This window comes from Gossypium raimondii, chromosome 11 (genome assembly GCF_025698545.1).
Source record: "Gossypium raimondii isolate GPD5lz chromosome 11, ASM2569854v1, whole genome shotgun sequence".
Taxonomy (NCBI): domain Eukaryota; kingdom Viridiplantae; phylum Streptophyta; class Magnoliopsida; order Malvales; family Malvaceae; genus Gossypium; species Gossypium raimondii.
Genome location: NC_068575.1, coordinates 11660286 through 11682461, shown reverse-complemented (window position 1 = coordinate 11682461; position 22176 = coordinate 11660286). Strand labels below are relative to the sequence as shown.

The 22176-nt window shown below is 30.9% G+C and overlaps 1 protein-coding gene across 1 annotated transcript; it reads left to right on the top strand.

Moving 5' to 3' along the window:
- Positions 1 to 18873: 18873 nt before the first annotated feature.
- Positions 18874 to 20134, top strand: LOC105804641 (auxin-induced protein 22D). Its single transcript, XM_012637333.2, has 3 exons — positions 18874 to 19297; positions 19393 to 19695; positions 19791 to 20134. The coding sequence occupies exons 1-3, from the start codon at positions 19125 to 19127 to the stop codon at positions 19864 to 19866; spliced, it is 552 nt and encodes a 183-aa protein (XP_012492787.1). The 5' UTR covers positions 18874 to 19124; the 3' UTR covers positions 19867 to 20134.
- Positions 20135 to 22176: the final 2042 nt, after the last annotated feature.

Genomic DNA, 22176 nt, shown 5'->3' with positions numbered 1-22176 from the left:
AAATGAGTTAAATTAAAAATTAATGTGTTTTATCACCAAATATAGAAATGACTTGAGAATTAATATAAGTTTTTTGAATTATTATTTTATTAAATAATTGAAGCTCAAAATTAATTAAATTAAATTAATTAGTCATTGTGAATCATTGAATATGGAAATGAAATATATTTTATAATAAATTTTTTATAATAAAGTTGCTATGACTTTAACGAAATTAGAATTGAGTTGAAAATTTATTTAATTAGAAAATTAATTTAATTAATAAATAATATTTATTTTGGAAAATTAAAAAAAACATGTATTTTGTTGAATTAAACTATAAAGTGTTGGGTTTAAAGTCCATAAAGCACATATAATTGGACCAAATACAAGAAATGTTCAAAACCCCTCATAATACATATAAGGAGCGACAACCCTAGTATATTTAACTAAGGTGTGCTACCCCCCTCTCCTAGCTAAACTAGGAAACTAGTTTTTCTATTAAATAAGTATTATTTGTGTTCTACTAATTCAACCAGAATAAATTATATTTTCCAGGAATAACAATTTTAACAGTTTCTATTGAGAGAGAATTACGTTCCTACTGAAAGTGAGAAATTGTTTTTGGTTCAGTGTTTGATTCATGATTGGTCAAGCCCACACTCGAAACGATTCATGGTACGAGAATAGCGGAGAAGGTTTTTTTATTGAAAGCCGGGAACATCTAGGATCTGTTTCACACTAAGCACAAGTACTTTTTGAAAAAAGTTTATTGATATAAATATTACAAATCAAGTCAATTTTCAAAATTTTAATTTTCTACCATGACCAAAAACTGGTTTTTAGACTGAATTTTTCCAACATTAATGACATAAGGGTTATAGAAATGTTGGTTGGTGGAGAGGATTGAGGTCCGAGGAAGAGAGATAACTGAAATATTAGAGGAGAGAGAATATGTTCTATTTCAATGTGCATGGGCCCTAAATAGGGGGCTTTTTGTCATTCTCAAGATGCCACATGTCGTCCCCATAATGATTTTGTAAATTCAACCGCCTACTAATGTTTTACCCAATAGATATGAGCTGTCATATAAGGGCAACGAATATGTGTGATGTAGGAGCGACATGTATTTTATGTATTTTAGGGGTGTAGTCCCATGGAACATATTCATGAGTTATGGGCTCGTAAGGTTTTGACCTCATTAGTTTCCTTAGTTTGCAAGATGAGTCTTTTTAGTCTGGGGGTTAACTCACGAGATTGGCCCAAAGGTGGAGCCAAGGGATTGACAGGGGTCTGCTCCTCTAAAATGAAAAATTTTCTTTTTAACCCTCTATAATTTATAAAATTTTAAATTACTAATAATAAAATTGCACTTTGTTCCCCAAATGATAAAAATTTACTTTATTCCTTTAAAATTATAAAAGTATAGATTATTAAAATGATAAATTTATATTTTTACTATAATAAAAATATACAACTTAATTTTAGGCCATAACTTTTTTTTGATTTCACCTCAAAATTCATCCTACATAAAATCAAGTCACGAAGTGTAATTATAACATGCTAAATGCACTAGATATATTGGAATAAAGATCTTTACATGCTTATCCACATTCTTTTCCACTTGATGTGGTAACCATTAACAATCACGAATCATGGCCAATATGGGTGCCACTATAATGGTAAAAAGCAAACTATAATGACACAATCCTTTCAATAAAACTATTAATTAATTTGTACCTTCTTTGGATAAAACAACTTTACCTTCTCCTCCTCCGATGAGCTTTTTTTTTTCACCCTAAAATATGTGTCAGTTACAAATTCATGTATATGCATATGCATGTACAAATACAGCTATTCGGTGCCAACATTATATGTATACATGCAAATGCAGTGTATCTCTTAGGGAAATTCCCCATCCTATATTCTATTTTATTATAGCATGAAATGTTTACCTAATTATCTCTAGGAACGAAATTAGTCTTCAATATGTGTGTTTTTTTTAGAAAAAAAAACAATTATCTTCCATTTATAATTTCATTTTTTAAAGATTGATTTAGATTAAGTAAAATTAATTGCACCAAAAGACAACCTTAATGTGGAATATTGATTTAGTCTTAATTTGATTGGTATATGCATTGTTATCAATACGAGAATGATGTGAATTTGAGTATGTTGAAACACATTATCCTCTTATTTATGGGTTAAGAAAGAGTTATAAATAGTTCTAAGTATTATGTAAAAAAAGCATATATAATCATAACATGTAATGTGATTGTTTTTAAAAATTCAACTATACTTAAATAGGTTTTTTATTGCGGTTTTCAAAGTTGTCATTTCAACATAGATGATAAGATAATGTATTTATTTTGGTCATCTGCGGCTCACTATTTTACTTGCCCTTTGAAATTTGAAGTCATTGGGTAACTAATTTTATCTTTTTGCTTTTGGTCAAAACAATTATTTGACTATAATGTCCTTTTCTTACATTAAATAAATGCATGTGGAAAATGGCACTTTTGACTTCTCTACTGCAAAATACAATGTGACAATAACTGTTAGATTAAGTCAGGATAAAAAATAAGAATTATTGCTCATACATAATTGCCTTTGTTAATGTAATGGAGAGGTTGCATATGAAAATGACATTAACATGTTTTCTTCTATTTGTTTTGTGAAAAAGTAATTTAGTGAATTGAAAATATTTTTTAGTCAATTAAAACTAGAACCACAAGTCATTTTATATAAAAATTAATTGTTATTTTAAAACTAATTTTGAACTTTAAAATACTAAAACATTGATATCAAATATTATAATTTTCAATATTATTAAATACACATATTTATATTTAATAATATAATAAATTTTAACATTAATGATAATTTTCAGTTTTAAATAAGGGTCACTTTTGTTTGCTTCATATTACATTTTAATCACTTATGTTATCGATCACTCTACCGTTAAAATCCGTTACCTCTCAAACAGTAGTCCGATGTGACAATTAAAATGAGTTTTACATTAGTTATCCTATTATCAAATGGATCAATTTTCGTTTGTACTATTAAATAACAAAATCAAAATTTCCTATTTAAAATAAAAACAGTGGTTCACTTTTTAAGAATAATTAACAAATTGGCATGATTTGATATTTTTAATAAATTAATTTAATAGTAAAAGTGTGAATAATAGCAGGAGCTGCCAAACACTTTTACCCTTCAGTATGTGTATGCGGGACCGTGAATAGTTAGTAGCTCCAAAACAAAAGAAGAAAAAGAGAGAATTAGCCAAACAAAAGGAGGCCCATCGCCAGCCAATGTACACTCCAAAATGTCCCCTCGTGTGTGTGCCCGCTATCACCACCCACACGTGTGGTCAATTTCATTGAATGAATAATGTTTTACTACATTCATCTTTAGCATTTAGAAATAATTTGGGGGAGTCGACAATTAGGTTTATGTGGTGAGCAGGACATTCTCATGCTGGGAATAATAGAGTAGAAACGTGTTTTGACGATAGAGACTTCACTTTACACCCTAAATATATGATACAACTATAGGTTAACCTATTACATACCCACACTTTCTTTTTTCTTTCAAAATTGGATTTCATAATTTTAATAAACCCTAATCTCCCAAAACTTGGCATTAAATATGTTTTACCGAAAGAGTATAATTATATCATAATTCCTTATATTATGTTTAATGGTATAAATTGTAATTATATAGTTTTAAATTACCAAAAAAAGAATATTGATTATTATAAAATATGAATAATTCTTGAAGTAACAAAATCTAAAGTGAAATCATCATATGTAGTATACTAATTTTTTAAAAAATTCAAAAATATGATTACTAATAAAATTAACAAAAATAAATAAATATCGACACAATTTTATCTAATTACTCTAGCATAAATAAATTATTGACATCATCGTTGATACTTCACCAAAGTATAAATAATTAGCAACAAATAATTTATAATTTAGTTAAAATTAGTATAAATAATTTATAATAAATACTAGATAATTTGTTTAAATATTTATAGCAGAAAATGTATTAGAAATACAACACCTCAACCCCGGCCTAGACGTTATGGTCGAATCTGGAGAAGTTACATCAATTCATTTGAAAAACTAAAATCTAGCTTAGAAATTGTGGGATCTGAAAATTTAGCTAAGCTCATACGAGTTTTAGGAAATTCTCAAGTTTGAAAACACCTATTTCACAACATGATATCTTAAATATTTACTTATAAATATAGCAGAAACTTTCAGAAATTTCACTCTAACTTTAGTAATCACGTGATTAAAAAATTAATTTTTGGCAAAACTCTTACATTGTTATCTAGAAAAACTCATGCGCAGAACTTACTCATTTTACGGAAAAACATTTAGTTTAACACTTAACTTTGCAGCGGATATTTTTAGAATTTTTAAGTTTTGAAAATTGAATCTCAATTTGTCAAATTCGTATGATTTTGCAGTTTTACGTTTAAGAACACTCAAAAACTATCAAACAAATCAAAAACCCAAAACAAAACCAAATTCAAAAAATTAGTCCAAAAATCAACAATCCAAACACTTTAATTAAAATTATTCGAATCGTCTTATGTGGAAAACCAATCCGAGCTCCAGCGCGTCGTCCAATCCTAAACTTGTTGATTACATGAGAGGATAACAAACAAAGAGTAAGCTTCACAAGATCAGTGTGTAACACATCTCAAGCAACAAATCATATAGACATAAATAAATAGATGCATTTTTATATACATATTCAAACATGTTGTCATATACAAATTCAGATGTATTATCATAATCAGATTAGATGCGTATCATATTCAGATACAAATGCAGACATAGATTTAGATACAGATGCTGTCACACCTCATATTTTTATTATTATTTGGCACAAGAATGAGAACAAGAAAGTGAGTAGTTTGGTGGTTTAATAACTCCTTAGTTATCCTAATGGTCCAAGGTTCAAGTTTATTGTTCACACCTCTTTAATTATTTTTTTTTTACAATTTTACCCATGTGCTTCAGGAGTTGTTGTCCACCCTATAGTCACCATAATTAGGAGGATTCATTTCCTTAATTAAGAGTCAAACTTACCTTAAGTTGAGAGTGCATGATCCCCTTTTCCCTCTATGTCTCCCTCCCTTTCCAAAACTTCTCACCCTTGCCATAGAAAAGATTTATTAAACCTAGTCCATATTGACCAAACCCTTTTCACATTCACCACCTCTCCTTGCTGTCCCTTCCTCCAATTTCTCTCTTTTTTCTCTCCATTTTCACCTATTTTCTCCCTTTTCTAACCACCACCTTTTCTCTTTTCATTCCTTTTCCTCCCTTTCTCCATTGTGATCGGCCATAACACCATCTAGCACCGCACCTTTTCACCAAAATCACACCACCCTTTCTTCGCAGCTTTTCCTCCCATCGTCGCTGTGATTGTTGTCGTGTGCCACCACAAGTTCCTTTCCTCATCCATTTTATCCTTTTTTTTATCTTCTTCTCCACCCTTATTGAGTCGAACATATATAGTTCTTTCCTACATCTATCACTGGACCACCACTCCCTTGTCATCGAGCCACCGTTGGACTGCTGTCGTCGCCGTCACCGCTGCCAGTGTTTGAAATTCTTTTCTTTTCTCGTTTCATTGCCAAAATTTAATTTTAATTAATCTTATATCCTCTTACTTTAACGATTCTTATATATCGCTCAACTCTCAGATCTCGTTTTTATTTTGATTCATCATCCAATCCGATTTAATCAAGTTTGTAAGTGTAGGTTATTTCGATCATAGACTCATCCTTTTAGTGATTTCATCTCATGGCCGAATGGTATAATGGCCATAGGGATAATTATTTTATTTTATTATTTATTTATTTTCATGCTAATATTGTTCCTTAAAATCTTTGAAGGACCAAATGATAATCATTGGGGAGACCCCTAATTTCGCATTGGAAATCATCTTTTCAAGAGTCCAAAATCGTGGGGTAAATGTTAGTGAGGCTATTAGTAACCAATTTATTAGTGATAAAAATACCTTATAAACGTTATTCGTGTTATTAGATATGCCTTTCGAGTTAGATAAAAGTGAAATCAATACTAAGGTTGTGGCATTTTGGATCTACAATAAAAGGTGTGGGATCGATTCTACTTATCGTATGTAAAATAGTTATTTTTGTTTATTAATAACTTAATTATAATTATTTATGAATACACTAAGTATTCAAAGAGGAGTTGAAAAACTCATTACAAAGGACCCAAGTAAGTGAATCTAACTAAAATACATTTTGTGAAATGCATGAGAAATGTGATATGATGTGATTATTGCTATGATAATGATGTATGTGCAGATCTCATTCTCATGACATTTGTTGCATGGCTTATGTGATATATTTGATGATTCAAGTATGTGATATTTATATATGAGTATGTGAATATTGAGATCTATGATCTAATGTGACAAGCATGATCAAAACTTGTTAAAGTGATGACTAAGTGAAATGTGATTTCGAGAGCATGTCTACATGCCTAAGTGTTAAAAATGATTCACATGTGTTTAAAAGTGAAATTGCCATGTCACATGCATAGGGTGATATTTTGTGAATGGTGGAAGTAAATGGCAATATATATGCATATCAATGGCGGCTTGTCCACAAAATGTTATCAGTGGTAGTATATCTGCATATCAATGGTGGCTTGGCCACAAAGTATTATTAGTGATAGTATATCTGCATATTAGTGGTGGCTTGTCCATAAAGTGTTATCAATGGCAGTTTATCTACAAATCAATGGTGACTTGTCCATAAATGATGTATTGGATGGATAAGTTTTGGGGAACTCGATATTGGTGTATAGCGGAGATGGGTAGGAAATTTTATAAAATGTGCATCATTTTTAAAATATACATCGATATGTTCACGCATAAGTACCAATGTTATAATTGATGATTTATTATGATGTTTGATATGTCTTGATTGATATACTTTGATACGAACATGTGAATATATTTGTGTTGATCTCACACTGAACCTTTTAAAGCTCACCCATATTACATATGTGTTTCAAATAATTTTCGGGTTAGGACTCAGATTCGATCGTCGGTGATGCTCTCGAAAATGGTTTACATAATTATGGATTTTTAACATATTTTGGACTTTTATGGACTTTAATATTTTCTTTTGGGATTTTAATTTGTGTTAGACTATTGAATGGTGGCATGGGATTTTTAAACTTTGGACGTTGGATGTTTTGCATGGTTTAATTATTTATGGATTAAATAGTTTTGTATTTTCCTAATAAAATTATTTTTCGCAAACTCGATTAATCGAATTTGGATTTAAAGATCATTAAATTATTTTCCAAATATATTAAATAAGGTTTCTTTCAAAGTTATACTGAAAACATCATTTTAAAAGAAATGTTAGCACATGTTTTTCAAAGATAAACGAACTTACTTCAACTCATGTTTTCGCCATATCTATGGACTATGTAATTGCTTAGATTGAGTCGTAAAGTCTAAGCTCGGTTTGAGGGGTTACAGATGCAGTCACAGATCTTACCCCTATCCGTTACACACCAACTCCTTCCAACCAATCACACCAATTAGGACTACAAGAGTCCATCCATCCAATCACAATGGGTCGTGGTGGTATGCCACTCATAAAGGTGTAGTTGAGCTGCCAAACAGATATTACGGTTTAACCGCCAAAATTGCAATAATATTGTCAAATACACTTCCTCCATCACATATCAAACCCATCCAGATGCACATGCATAAATGAACTGACGCATATATTCCATAAACATATGTCATTCATACTTTCATACGTAATGATGCTTCCGGAGTTATCAGAACACAAATCATACACATTTTTTTCACATACCTTACATGTATCACATACAAATACAAAACAACATATGTCACATTTCAAGTCTTATTTAAGCTAAACGAACCCCACAGAAAGTCTAATTACGAATTTCAGAGTCAAACCAGCCTAGGTGAAATTTTTTGAAAAATAAGCCCACACGACTGTGTGACCCACACGACCCAACTGGCCTAGCCCGTGTGGCCTACACGGCCTAACATATGCTCGTGTGACCCATACGACCTAACACATGCTTGTGTGACCCACACAAACTGCCACACGGCCTACTACACGGTCTGCCACATGGCCTACCACATGACCATGTGACCCACATGGTTTTCCAGACGGCCTACCACACGATCGTATGACCCACATGGTCTGGCACACAGTTTGACACATGGCCATGTGACCCACACAGTCGTGTGACATCAACATAAAGCTTTTCTACTTTACGCCATTCTCTGTTTTCACATAATCGAGTCACACACTTGATCAATTTATTATGTCAATTCAACACTTACAATTCCAAAACCTAAAATCAACATTTATATAACTAATTTTAGTAACAACATGCAAAACTTAATCAAGATTCAGATCATAAATGCCTACATTCGACTTCCAAACAAACATTAGAACATTTACCCAAAACAAAACATCAATTAGAATGAATTCCTCAATTTGTCAAACGGTTAATTGGAACCAAATCTCCACCTAAAGATAAATCCACATGGTCAAAACTATAATTACACACTACGAATCAAAAATCCTATCCCAAATATGCCAATCCCTAAAACTAAATTTGAAACTTAGAACCACAACCTTACCACAAACGACCCACAGTGATGCAGAAGAAACGAAGAAGGAGAAATCCCAAAAGAGGAGAAAAGTGTATCAAGGGAAAAAACCGTAGGAGAAAAATCTTATAGCTAAATTTGAATTGAAAAGCAAAGGAAAGAAACAAAAAAAAATTGCAAGAAAGAACAAACTGACGTGAAAGTGGAAGGGGAAAAGAGAGTGGACGGTTTGAGGGAGAGAAATTTTAGGGATTATGCAAAATATCAATTTTTTTAAAAAAAAATTTAACCAAACAAAAATAATAACAATAATAAAAATTAAAGAATAGACAGTTAATTACCCAAATCCTATTTGAGACTTCCAAGATTTGAATTAAATTCAATTTCTGGCTACATGGCCACACGAACAAAGAATAGCAAAAATATTTTCTCTCTTTAGGTAAACTAAAGCCTTACCACTAAACCAATAAGCTTATCCTTGTTAATAAATGCGCAAAAATAATTTATAAAAAAGATGTTCAAAGATAGAGGTTGACAAAAATAACAAAAATTCAAAGGAAATTATTTGAACATATGACCTCTCTCACACAAACACAACTCTTAACTACTAAACCAAATTAAATCACTTATTAAAATTTTCACAATCTTAACTCAAAAACAAAACATGACCACTCTTGGTCTCACAAACCTGATTTCTACTAATCTGGTTTTTGGGACGTGACAAGAAATTGTCAATAAAGTTTTCAAATAGTTTAAACAAGATTAGTAAAATATGTGTCTTGACATTAAAATAACTTTTTAAACTTAAATCACATGCTTTAGAAAGGCATATGATAATTGGTTTGAGGACAACTATTTGTTACCCACATAATTATCCATTTCTCAACCTCTCATAAGAATTGTAGAATGCAATGGGGTACTACAATTACACTAAATTCAATGAGATCTACTAATTATAATATTTACTCAAACATGTCACACATGTATAAGTACAAGTAAAGATTTTCAAATTAAATACTATGTGGCTTTCTAAATGCACTATTAAGAAATAAAAATAAAATTCTAATTTTATTAAGAAAAACTACATACAATCAACCTTCTCTATAACAACGAGTCGCTATAACAACCAAGTTTCTAGTAGAACTAAATTTTATGTTTTATTTTAACTCTCTATGAGTGGGTTTGGATGAGCAGTGGGGTGCGGTATGTTTAACTTACTTTTTGTCTCACGTTACAGTATCGCTACAATATCTAATCTCACCACCACCACTGTTTTTACACTAACCGCATGTAAATGCACCACCCATCCAAACCCACCCTATAACAACTTTCCCTTATAGCAACAACATCCATAATTATGAAGTACATTCTTTATTAAATTAGTTCTGTATAACAACATAATATCCAAAATTACAGCTATTTCATATAAGCAAGCCTATTAATTATAATTTATTAAATAAAAACAATATTAATTTGTAACTCCCTGAATAATTTAACTTTATTTCTGGGAATCTGACACAAATGTGTATCTGTTTCAGTGGCTAAGTGTTATGGGGGAGTGTATGAGGTCTTCGGTTCAAGTCCTACTTTTGGCAAACTCTGTTATTTTTTATCTTAGCCTTATCTCTGTTGGATGGGTTTAGGTAGTATTGTTTGTAAACTTATATTAGAATGAGCCTGCTGGTTCGAGTGGTAAAGAGTTAGCTTGTTGGGGGTCTTGTGTTCAAATCCTTACGTGAGCATAGGTGACATTTTTGCTTTAGTTATAAGACAGAAGTTGGGTGGAAGTAAAATTCTGAAGTGGTTGTGAGTTAGTGGGTTAGTTAGTGGGATAATGGGGGTAGGGATATTGTAGGATTTAAATTTTATTTTATTTTATTTTGTTTTTGTTTTTATTTTTATTTTTATTTTTTCCTTTATTCAATTTTTTTTACGTTTGTTTCTCCCCTTTTTTCCTTTTCGTCTACGTTTTTCTTTTTGGTTCTTTAATTTCTACTCCGTTTGACAATTGATTGTTCCAATCATTTATGTTTGTTATTCCGGTGGTTTCTCGTCTGTTTCGGTAAGTTTTGACGATTTGTTTTGGTCATTTTTCTTTTCTTTTAAATTGACATAGTGGTGTGGTTAAGGAAGTTAATTTCCTACAAATCTGTTGCGTAGTTTTTGTTGGCGGTAAGTTGGGAGTATTGTCAAATTTTTGTTGATGAAGTCGTAATTAAATTACTAAAATGGTGTTTGGTACTGTCTTAGGGTTTCGGAGGTCTCGGGATTGCTGTAGCATCAAAAATGAACCAAGTGTGTAACGAAAATACAAGAAATCGAGGTTCGACGAAAGCCAAAAAAGGGGCCTATTGACACCACATGGGTGTGTGGCTGGCGTGTGGCTAGCCGTGTGCGAGACATGACCATGTGATGGCAAAAGTGTGGCTAGGGTCGCACGTGTCGTTTCGATTGACTATGGACCTTCCGTAGGGTCGGTTAGGGCTAACCAAACCTTGTAGTATGATATCTGTTATTCTGATAAACTGATTTGAGTTAGAACTGATATGTATATCTAATTGATTGTATAAGCATGTATGATATCCGTATATGAGCATGCGAGACATGTTAATTCTATTAATCTGTTATCTGTATTATGTATCTGTGTACAGGGTGGGATTTGTATATGTGGAGAAAGTGTTCTGTACAGGAACCTTTCACCTATTTTCTCGCAGCTTGGCTACATACTATTCTGTTATGGTGTGTAGGGATGGGTGGGTGTTTTATACCCTACATTGTGTGATAGAATGGTCAGAGATGATGTGTAGAGGATGGGGGTAAGATTCTGTATATCTGTTCTAATTATCTAATTCTGATATCTATTTCTGTTAAGGACTTAAGTCCATATCTATATATGTTCTGCAATATGAGAATTCTGTGTATATTTGCATGACTATCTATGTTGGGTTACACAATGAGTTTACGAAAACTCACATTTGTTTATCTGTTTTTTTAGGTAATCCTCAGACATAGACGGGTCGGTGCGACGGAGGCTTAGCAGTGACCACTAGTATAAAACTTTCTTTTAATTATCGGTTATAATTTAAATCCTGGTTTTTCTTGAAAGTTTATAATTTATGAGACTTTCCAGACTATTTGATTTTTAATTTTGGTTTTGGTTGCGTTTTAAACTTTACACTGCGATGTTTGACAAAATCATGATTTCACGAAAATAAAGGTTTTTTTGTCTGAAAATTCAAACACGATTTTTATCGACAATGATTTATCAAATTTCCACTGCAAAATAAGTTTTATAAGAGAATAAATCAACAACCAATATGTTTGATAAAAGTGGATTCTTTAGTAAACAATTAAATGCAAGAAACTTAACGTATCAAGATCGTTTTCAAAACTTTTCTTCGTAACACTCCCAGATTCGACCATAATGTCTAGGTCGGGTTTGGGGTGTTACATAATTTATATATTATTTCAATAAAATGTTTAAATTTCACATAAAAAATCTATTAATCATATTTATTAAATGAAAATACTTTTCAATAAGTGAAATTAAATATATCAAATCAATAAACTATTAAATTCACTAATTAAATATTCTACAATAAATTTAAAACATCATAAACTTATAAATTGATTACTTGAATTTAATAACTTGTGATAAATTAATTAATTTAATTCGATAACTCATACCAGTTAAATGAACTTGTTAGATTTATGAACTTCATAGTTAATCATGTGAAAGAATATAAAATAAAATATGCATAAGAGTAATAATGCATGCACATGTTATATGCCTTTTAATTTTGATGACTTGGTTCTCGCGTTCTTTCTTTTTTGAACATAATTCTCATTTTTTATTTGATGGAAATTCACAATATGAATTCCATGATAAGTTTACAATAATAATCTCCCTATAATAACATGTTATTATTGTGTATGACAATAACCACTCTATAATAAACAAAATAGAGAGGGTGAACGGTATATAATATTTGATAAAGCATATATATATATATATATATATATGTATATATATATATATCAACAAAATAATTAATATACATTTTTAGGATTATTATTTGATACACACGGTAGAGTTTTCTAACTTCACAAGTGGTAAAAAATCATAATGTGTTTCATATTTTTTATTTTTTAAATATCAATTAAGGACATTTATTAAGCTCTTAACTCTACTTGTGGAATTAAAAAACTCAATCATTTACGTATCAAATAAGTATTATTTTTATATAGGATAAATCCCAAAACTATACATTAACTATGGTTTAATGTGTAATTGTATACATAAACTTTGATCTTGTGCAATTTTATATGTGAAATTTTGATTTGATCAAATTCTTGTACATTATTAACGCAATTATTGATATAACATCATTTTACGTTTATATATTGCATACATAAATAATTATATTTATTCAATATAAAATAAATTGATCTATTTATTTCTTTAAATGTGTATGATTATATCAAAATTAAAGTTTCAAGTATATATTTGAACCACAATAATTTTTTTGGAAAGATAAATTCATTAATTCATTCAATTAATGGAACCATACAATTCAAGGGAAAAAATATCAAACTCGCTCGTTGTAAATGATGAAGGACAAGCTCCATCAACACAACAAAGGCTTTAGCCTTAGCATCAACAGAACATTATGACACGTTGACAATTGGCTTTGTACAATTCAAGCACGACATATCTAGAGTGATTGCAAGCACTTAATACGATAAGGAAATCAGCACTAGATGGTCCAAGCGGAGAGTAAAAATCGACAAAAGAATCGAGCATTCACCAAACTACAGAGGATGACGACAAAATCATCCCTAAGATCACTTGTAAAATTAAGATTACATGCATAAGTAAGACTAAAAAACATGCTACAAGAGCAGACAAAAATTTCTAAAACTGAAGACTTATTAAACAATGGAAAAACAAACAAACAAAAACATATAAAACTTAAGACAACACGAGTCCAAATCGACTCATGAAATTATTTATTATTCTGAAACACTCTCAAAACATAAACAAATTAAGAAGCTGACGAAGAGCCACCCACTTTCCAAGAGAAACTACTGGTGGTCGGTGGAGTTTTAGCTAACGACAAGCCACCATCAACTGTCCATCACAACTTGTAAAGACAACAAAGATACCCACAAAATAAATCTATAAATTGAAAAGAGAGAAGACATGTGTAGTGAATGAGAAAAAGAAAGAAAGAAAGGGTTGATGGGAGGGGAAAAAGGCGGGCGATAGCCAACCCGAAGGTTGGCACCACCGCTAGGCAAAACAAAATATAAGAAGCAAACGGCTTGGAGAAAAAAGGAACTACAATTAAAGTTCCATGTGTATAATTGTACTAAATTAAAGTTCATATATACAGTTGCACATTAAATCATAATTCATGTATCATTTTGAGATTTGCCCTTTCTATATATAACTACAAAATAATGGGTACTAAATTGGAGATTAAACCTATCAGAAGTCAGTCTAAAAAGCAATAGATATGTATGATGAAGTAGCTATCAAGAAATCCGACGCACATCTTGGCAATTAAGGCGTAAACGTGGCAATGCAAAGCTCACGGGTGAATTGTCGCCCTCCTACCCTAACAAGGAATTTATTGAGAAAGGGATTGAAAATTTTAGATGCAATGAATCCCCTTCCCATATTTCTTTCATCCCTTTCCATTATGGTTAGGATGTCTTATTCATAGGGTAAATATGTCATTATCCTTACATATAAAAGAAAATTAAATGAAATATATTTATAAAAGAAGATCGATGATATTATGGAGAGGATCTACTTATATCGATGTAAAATTTAAGAGGTTTTATAACATTTCGTAACTTTTATATGATTAATATATTTATCAATATAGTTTTATTTGTCATGCATGTAAATTTTAAATCGATTTGATATTTTTATCATATCAATCAAATATTATCTATATTAATATATATTTAACGATTGATTTTTTTACATAAAATGAATAGTTAGAACTTTTTATTTAGTCCAAGCTTGACGTGCATAATCTATATGAATTAAGTATGAAATATGACGGTTGAATTGTTAAAATACTAATCATATAAAAAGTTTTAAAAGGGTACAAAACCACTTAAATTTTTATGTTAGTGTAGGTGGATCACTCCCGTGATTCGGATATATATATTGCAATATGAGTATCATTAGAAAAATAATAATATCAATGTCATTAAAATATAAAACAAAAATATATTTATATTAAATATAACTAAAATGGTAATATTTTGTTTAAGAATTTTATTATAGGGTTAGTATTTGATAGACTAACGGTGAGTGTATTTTTTATTTCACAAGTAGTCTTAAAAATTGTTACTGGCTTTTTAAAAAAATATATTTTTAATATTTTATTATACTTTTATAAGACACTTGTTAACTTCTTGACTTTACTCGTGGAGTCTATAAATTTTAATGTTAGTAGTGCCATGTTTATTAAATAAAAATTAAGGAAATTAAAAAAATAAAAACTAGAATTTGAATGAAGAATGAGTTATTTAAATTCCTTTGAAATTTCATATAAATTTTGAAGTTTTCTATTAATTTTACTTAAACTAGTTAATTAATTTATGAAATTTTATTTTATTTTTATAAAATGATATTTATTCTCTAGGTCCCTCATTCAAGCACTCGATTATATTAGATTTTTCTTTTCTTTTAAAGATAAAAGAGCTACTCCGAATTTGTAGACAAGTGTTACTATCACAAGATCAACACAAAATAACCAGACTTATCTAATGTGATTTGGACACTTTAGCTTATGTCCAACATCCAAAATAAATAGCATTTTACTAAACTCGTAACTTTAATACAAACCTAGTTTAAAAAAATCCTACAAGGATTATCTCTCTCTCTCTCTCTCTTTTACAAGTCACGAGGATTATATCTCATTTACTATTTAATTTTAAAAGCTAAACAATCATCTTTATTTATAGAGTTTGTTATAATAAACGTAGATAATAACAACACTATTGTAAAACAATACGAAAAAGAAAAAGAAAACACACATATTTTACGTAGAAACTCTTTCGGGGAAAAACCACGGACAGAGGACGAGAAATTCACTAATATTGAAAATTGAATGATACAAGAGTTTCGACTACATCTATTTAAAGGATGAAAAACCCTATTCTAATCAATCTCAAATAGAAGAAGTGCAGTTCTATACAAATTCTACTTCTGTGGCATGCTCCGTACCCGATCTCAATCCCAGTACAATTTTATGCTTAATAGGGATCTATGGCGGGCTTCGACCTTTCGTCCCCATAGATCCCCTTATTTTGCCACTGTATTTTATTTCTTTAACAAATGATAAGATTCAAGTCACACAATTCTAACAAAGCTATTACTTTGATAATCAAGAAATCTTATTCATTTCAATTTTTTTTCTCCTGCCCATCAATCCTATTTTTCTTTCTTCTTCTCATTCACTCCATGCGTCTTCTCTCTTTTTAGTTTGCAGATCTATTTTGTGAGTATCTTTATTATCTTCACAAGTTGTGATGGACAAAAACACCATATACCTAATTACTCTTAATTCATGCAAATTCACTTAACCAAAACCTAATTAACTACACAACTAGCTTCGTAAATATTTATTAAAAATATTTACAAGTCTGATTTACGAGAATGGAGTTCTGGGAATGCACTTTCCAACACCCGTGACTATCGGGTCGTTACACAATTTCTTTTAGAAAGTGAGTAGCTCTTCGTTGACTTCTTAATATATTTTTGTTTTAAGAGTATTTCAGAATAATAAATGATTTCATGAGTCGGTTTTGACTAGTATTGTCTTAAGTTTTATATGTTTGTTTGTTTATTTTTACATTGTTTAATAAGTCTTCACTTTTAGAAGAGACTTTAATATTCCAAAAAGATAAAAGATCACTTAACTAAACTTGTAACTTTAATATTCCTTACAACAATATTTGAACGGATAAAGCTTCAAACCCTCATTATAAAAATTTCCATAGGATTATATCTATCCTCTACTACATGATTCTAAAGGTTAAGCCTACTATATATTCATAGGGCTAGTACTTAATAAGTAGTAAGATTTCCTACTAACAATATCTATTTCATTACCAAACGTTGTATTGGACTAGAATGTTATTCCAATTTAAATTTTGGAATCAAAATATCCTATCCTAACCAAGTTGATCAAGGCTGTTGGCTATAGGGTAAATTATTGTGTGAAGTAGAATCTCAATATAATGGATCCACTTATTTACAATGATTGCTTAGCAGTTTAAGTTGGTGAATGTTCATCAGGCATCAAACGAATCTAAAGACCATTATTATATTAATATCGAAATGTAAAATATTAGGAAGATGCTTCCATCTTTGCCTAGTATTCATAGAATTTGATAAATATAAGCATAATTTATTGAGTTGTGCTTACTTGTTGGGGAACAAAGGAAAATAGAGATGTCCAAATTAATAAAAAGAAAATGAACGAAGCAATTAGGCAAATGGTGATTAAGAAAAATGAGTTGGGTGGTTTTCATGGGACCCAAATTGTCCCATACAATTACTGTTAAAAAGTGTCATGGGATAAATATGATTCAATTTCAATCATCTGAAACCCAAAGAGAGGAGTGGGGTTGTTGATTGGCTGGCATCAATAGGAGAGACCAGGCAGAGTAGAAGGGAAAACCACATAATGAATGCAAAGTATTGTGGACCCTTAGTGTGCCTGTGGTCCTTCACCTTTACCAAACCTTACGAGTTGTAGCTTAAAAGCTCAAAGATGTATGAGAAAAAACCACAGCTGCTGCTAGATGTGGACCATTGTGACGACTATTTCAAAGTCTAAAGTAGTGTGCATTATTGATACGCTCGTGTGCTTCCATGAAAGCAACGCATATGCGATTCATATTAACCAACGCGATTCTATTGTCGGTGCAGGTGCCCATGTTTTCTTACCACCTCCACTTCGCCAATACATAGAGCTGCATGCCTGGGATCAAAATTACATCTTATAATATCATATTTAATTAACACCGATTACAAATTTAATTTCTAAACAATATACCCTCTTCCCTTTATCAAAATTAGCTCCAAAAATGTAATAGGTCTAGCAAATTTTTGTTTGTTATTTTCCCAACACAAACAAATTTGTTAAATCTTTATGTCATATCATAATTATTTGGAGATTAGCCAGAATATTTCCACCCTTTCATCCCCATGTTTCTTTTCTAACAACTCTCTTTCAGTACTGGTTCGTTGGATCTGTTACTTTTTTATACACAATATTTAAAATTATTTATAACTCTTCTTCAACTCTTAAATAGTAAAATAATGTATTTTAATACACTTCAACCCACATCTTCTTACATCGACAATAATATGTCAATCGAGTTAGTAATTAATCGACTATATTTTTAAAAATATTAATTAATGATACATAACAGTTTCATTGAGTTAAAAAATTTCACTATTATTAAATCAAATAATTCTTTTATGAAATAAAAGACGCATAACATCATCCTATAAAATAAAAGTTAATTTTCATAATCTTATTTGATTTAATACTTTCACCATAAAAAAAGTTTAAACTGCAAAATATCATTTTATTTAATCCTAGTATATATTTTTATATTTTAAAATATTTTTAAAATTTTACAAGTACAAAAATTTTCATATTGCATATCTTTTATGTTCTTTATTTTTAATGTAATTATTTTTTTAACCCATGAAAATTCAATAATCTAAGTCTTTTAAAAAAATTATTTACTCAAACGCAAATATTAAAATTTAGAAATAATATATTTTAAAATTTCTCATCCAAACATATTTATCTTTTTTAAAAGAAGAAAGCATTCATGTGGTTCCATGTCCTTATCAATATGAGGTCATGGTTCCAAAAGGAGACCATACCCACATGTATGGTTACCCATAGTTATGTCTCAAATGAAAGCCCTAAACTAAACCATGTCATACCCATAAACAACAACCCATGTGGAATCAACCCAAGTCACTTCGAATCTACCCACCAGTCATTACATCCAATGCTCCAGATTTGTTCCCTACAAAACTCATCAATACATCTGAAACCGTCTGATCTTTTCTGATATCACAGACTTCAATATATATATGGGCGGCCAAACCTTTGTCCCAACCTTGTCCCTCTATTTTTAAGACAGCTGCCTAAATTATGCTGTTCATGTGACAGACATCTTAGCTGCCCCATGTCCAAATTCATGCACTCAACATACCTTTATCGCCATATATTCCCATCTATAAAGTATCATAGAAATTTCCTAAGGCTTCAACACTTGCATATGTTCTTCATCATCATCTACCCTTTCTTGAATTATATATAGCAGAACTCATAGCAACATTTCCAAATATATACATATCAACCACAGTTCAATACATCGATCTATCGACCAATCAATCAGCTATCAACCTTCAATCAATCATGGTGTTTGAGAAAGATCTTAACCTTGATGCCACGGAGCTCCGATTAGGCCTACCAGGCTCATCGGAGGAGTCTATTAGGATCAGTAACAAAAGAGCCTTGCCTGATATGAATGATGATTCTGGTGTTGCAGCTGCTAAAAAATGTGACCAAGAAACTGCTCCACCCACCAAGTAAGCACATGGGAAAAAAATCCATGTTTTTTTTGTATAGTTTCTTTTTATTGATTAATGATTACTGATGATATACATATATGTATATATTGCAGGGCACAAGTTGTAGGGTGGCCACCGATCCGATCATACAGAAAAAACAGCCTTCAAACAAAGAAAACTGAGGCTGAAACGGGTGGAATGTATGTCAAAGTTAGCATGGATGGAGCTCCTTATCTTAGAAAGATTGATTTAAAGGTTTATAAAGGATACCCAGAATTGTTCAAGGCCATGGAAGACATGTTCAAGTTCAAAGTTGGTAAATATTCAGAAAGGGAAGGATACAATGGATCAGAATTTGTGCCTACTTATGAAGATAAAGATGGTGATTGGATGTTGGTGGGAGATGTACCATGGGAGTAAGTTCTTTACTCCATTTTATATATATAAATTCATTAATTTTTTTAATTAAAACAAAATAAATGCTTACAAATTTTATGTTTTGTCTATGCAGAATGTTCATTAATGGTTGCAAAAGGCTGAGGATCGTGAGAGGATCAGAAGCAAGAGGCTTGGGCTGTGTTGTATGAAAACAAAATAACCCATAAATTGACAATTTCGAAGCCACTTTACAAATGATTGAGAAATAAGTTGAGGTCCATTTTTTTTTTCTTTGGGTTGATTGGCAAGAAAGAAAAAGAAACATTTTTTGTTCATGTATAGTTTGGAAATTGGCATGTTTTGATTTTCGTGGAATTTGTACAAAGGGAAATACGATTTTCCTTTTTTTTTCCATGTATCATGTAACAAGGAAAATTATATTATTAATTAAAAGGATGGATTCATCCCATTTTGTAATTCTTTTCCTTGGGTATTTACCCAGATGGTGGATCAGTATATATTCTGGAAAATGGACATTTTAGAGTTTAAAATTCATGATAAGACACACAAATCTTAATTTTCAATAGTTCCATAGAGGCATTTCACATCAAAGTTAGAAATAATTTGCAATTTGCTTAACAAAGTCAAATTAATAATTATTACTTGTCTCCTAAAGATAATATTGGAAGAGTTGGATACGTAGTCGAATTTGTTAGTTATAACAAATTAAGAATTTTTTAAGTATCAAAATAAAATTACTAAATAATTAATACAAATAAATAATAACACAAATATTTATTTCATAAATTATAATAATAAAATTATTTAAACTGGGTTTTTACAAATTTATAATACTAATCGAATTACTGACTTTTAGAGTGTGTTTGGTAAATAGAGTTTTAGGGGTTTTTTTTTCTGCTGATTTGGACGCAAATAGAGGATTGGGTAGTCAAACCCTCTAATTGTAGTGTTTGGTGAATGGAGGTTTGCAAGAACTTGTTAAGCTAACACCTCCGGTGGGCAACGTGGCAACGTTTTTCACAGCTGGTTGGGAATGAGATATGTGGAATGACATATCTTACTATGCTTGCTCAAAAATTACTCCCTTTGCCACGTGCTCTTATTTGTAGCATATCCTTATTTATTATTGAGCACATATCAGCTTTCACCTATCAACTAAATTTTACAAAACATTTTTAAATTGTTAGAGATGTGACCCAAATTCATGATAAAATAAAATACAAGTGGTAAAATACAAGTGTGCAAGAGAAGTTCGAATAGAAGTATACTTCATCTGTTTAATGTCGATTTGAATAAGGTGTTTTAACCTTACTGCATTACTTCTATTTTATTTTGATTAGAATATAGTTTTACACACCTATAAATAAACATAGTCTACTCCTCTTGTAATCATTCAAATTCGACATAGTAAATTATCTTCTCCTTTGCCCATGGTTTTTTCTCAAAAGGATTCCACGTAAAAATTTGTGTGCTTTTCATTTTTCTTTCTCTTTTCTTTGTGATACATTTTCATTATTAATGTTCTATTTTTCACAAATTGGTATATGAGCTTTCCAGGTTGCTTATCTCGATCACGGTAATGGCATCGCTGAAGTATGAAATTCTGCTGTTGGATCGCAACACCAGATTTGCATTTTGATAGATTAAGATGTAGGCAGTTCTTGCGCAGATGGATCTAGAGGATGCCTTGCTAGGGATAGATAAGATGTCTTTGACATTGACGGATAAAGAGAAGAAGCGTAAGGATTGAAAGGCTTTGACGCAACTACATCTACATTTGTTTAACAAAATTTTGTAAGATGTGATGAAGGAGAAGACCGCCGCTGCATTATGGAAGAGCTTGAAGCAATTATGTATGTCGAAAACTCTAACCAGCAAGCTGCATATGAAGCAACGTCTTTATGTTCATCTTTTGGAGGAAGGTGCGTCTATGCACGAACACTTAACAGTGTTTAAAGAAATTCTTTCAGACCTTGAGGCCGTGGAGGTTCGGTATGATAAAGAAGATCTAGGGTTGATTCTGTTTTGTTCGTTGCCCCCATCTGATTCAACCTTTAGAGACACAATTTTGTATAGCTGCGAGCCTCTCACAGTTGATAAGATTTATGATTCTTTGACCTCTTATGATAAGATAAAGCATCTCGTGGTTAAACCAGACTCTCAGTGAGAAGGTCTAATTGTTCGTGGGTCTCATTGTTCGTGGGAAACAAGATTAGAATTTTTATGATGATCGTGGAATGACACAAGAACGGAATCCTCATGGTAAATCTAAGGGAAGATCGAAGTCTTCAAACAAAGGTAAAACTTGTAACTTCTGTAAGAAAAATGGACACATTAAATTTGAATATTTTAAGCTACAAAATAAGATCAAAAGGGAGGCTGCGAATCAAAACAACAAACAACCAGAAAAATCTGGTCAAGCTGATGTTGTAGAAGACAACAACGATGTCGCTTCTGTCAACAATTCTAAAGTGAACGAGGAGTTAATCATTTATCCG

Coding starts and splice junctions, on each gene's coding strand:
- LOC105804641 (XM_012637333.2), top strand. CDS start 19,125: ATGGTGTTTGAGAAAGATCTTAACCTTGATGCCACGGAGCTCCGATTA. Junction 19,298..19,392: donor GAAACTGCTCCACCCACCAA/GTAAGCACATGG, acceptor TATATATTGCAG/GGCACAAGTTGTAGGGTGGC. Junction 19,696..19,790: donor GTGGGAGATGTACCATGGGA/GTAAGTTCTTTA, acceptor TTGTCTATGCAG/AATGTTCATTAATGGTTGCA.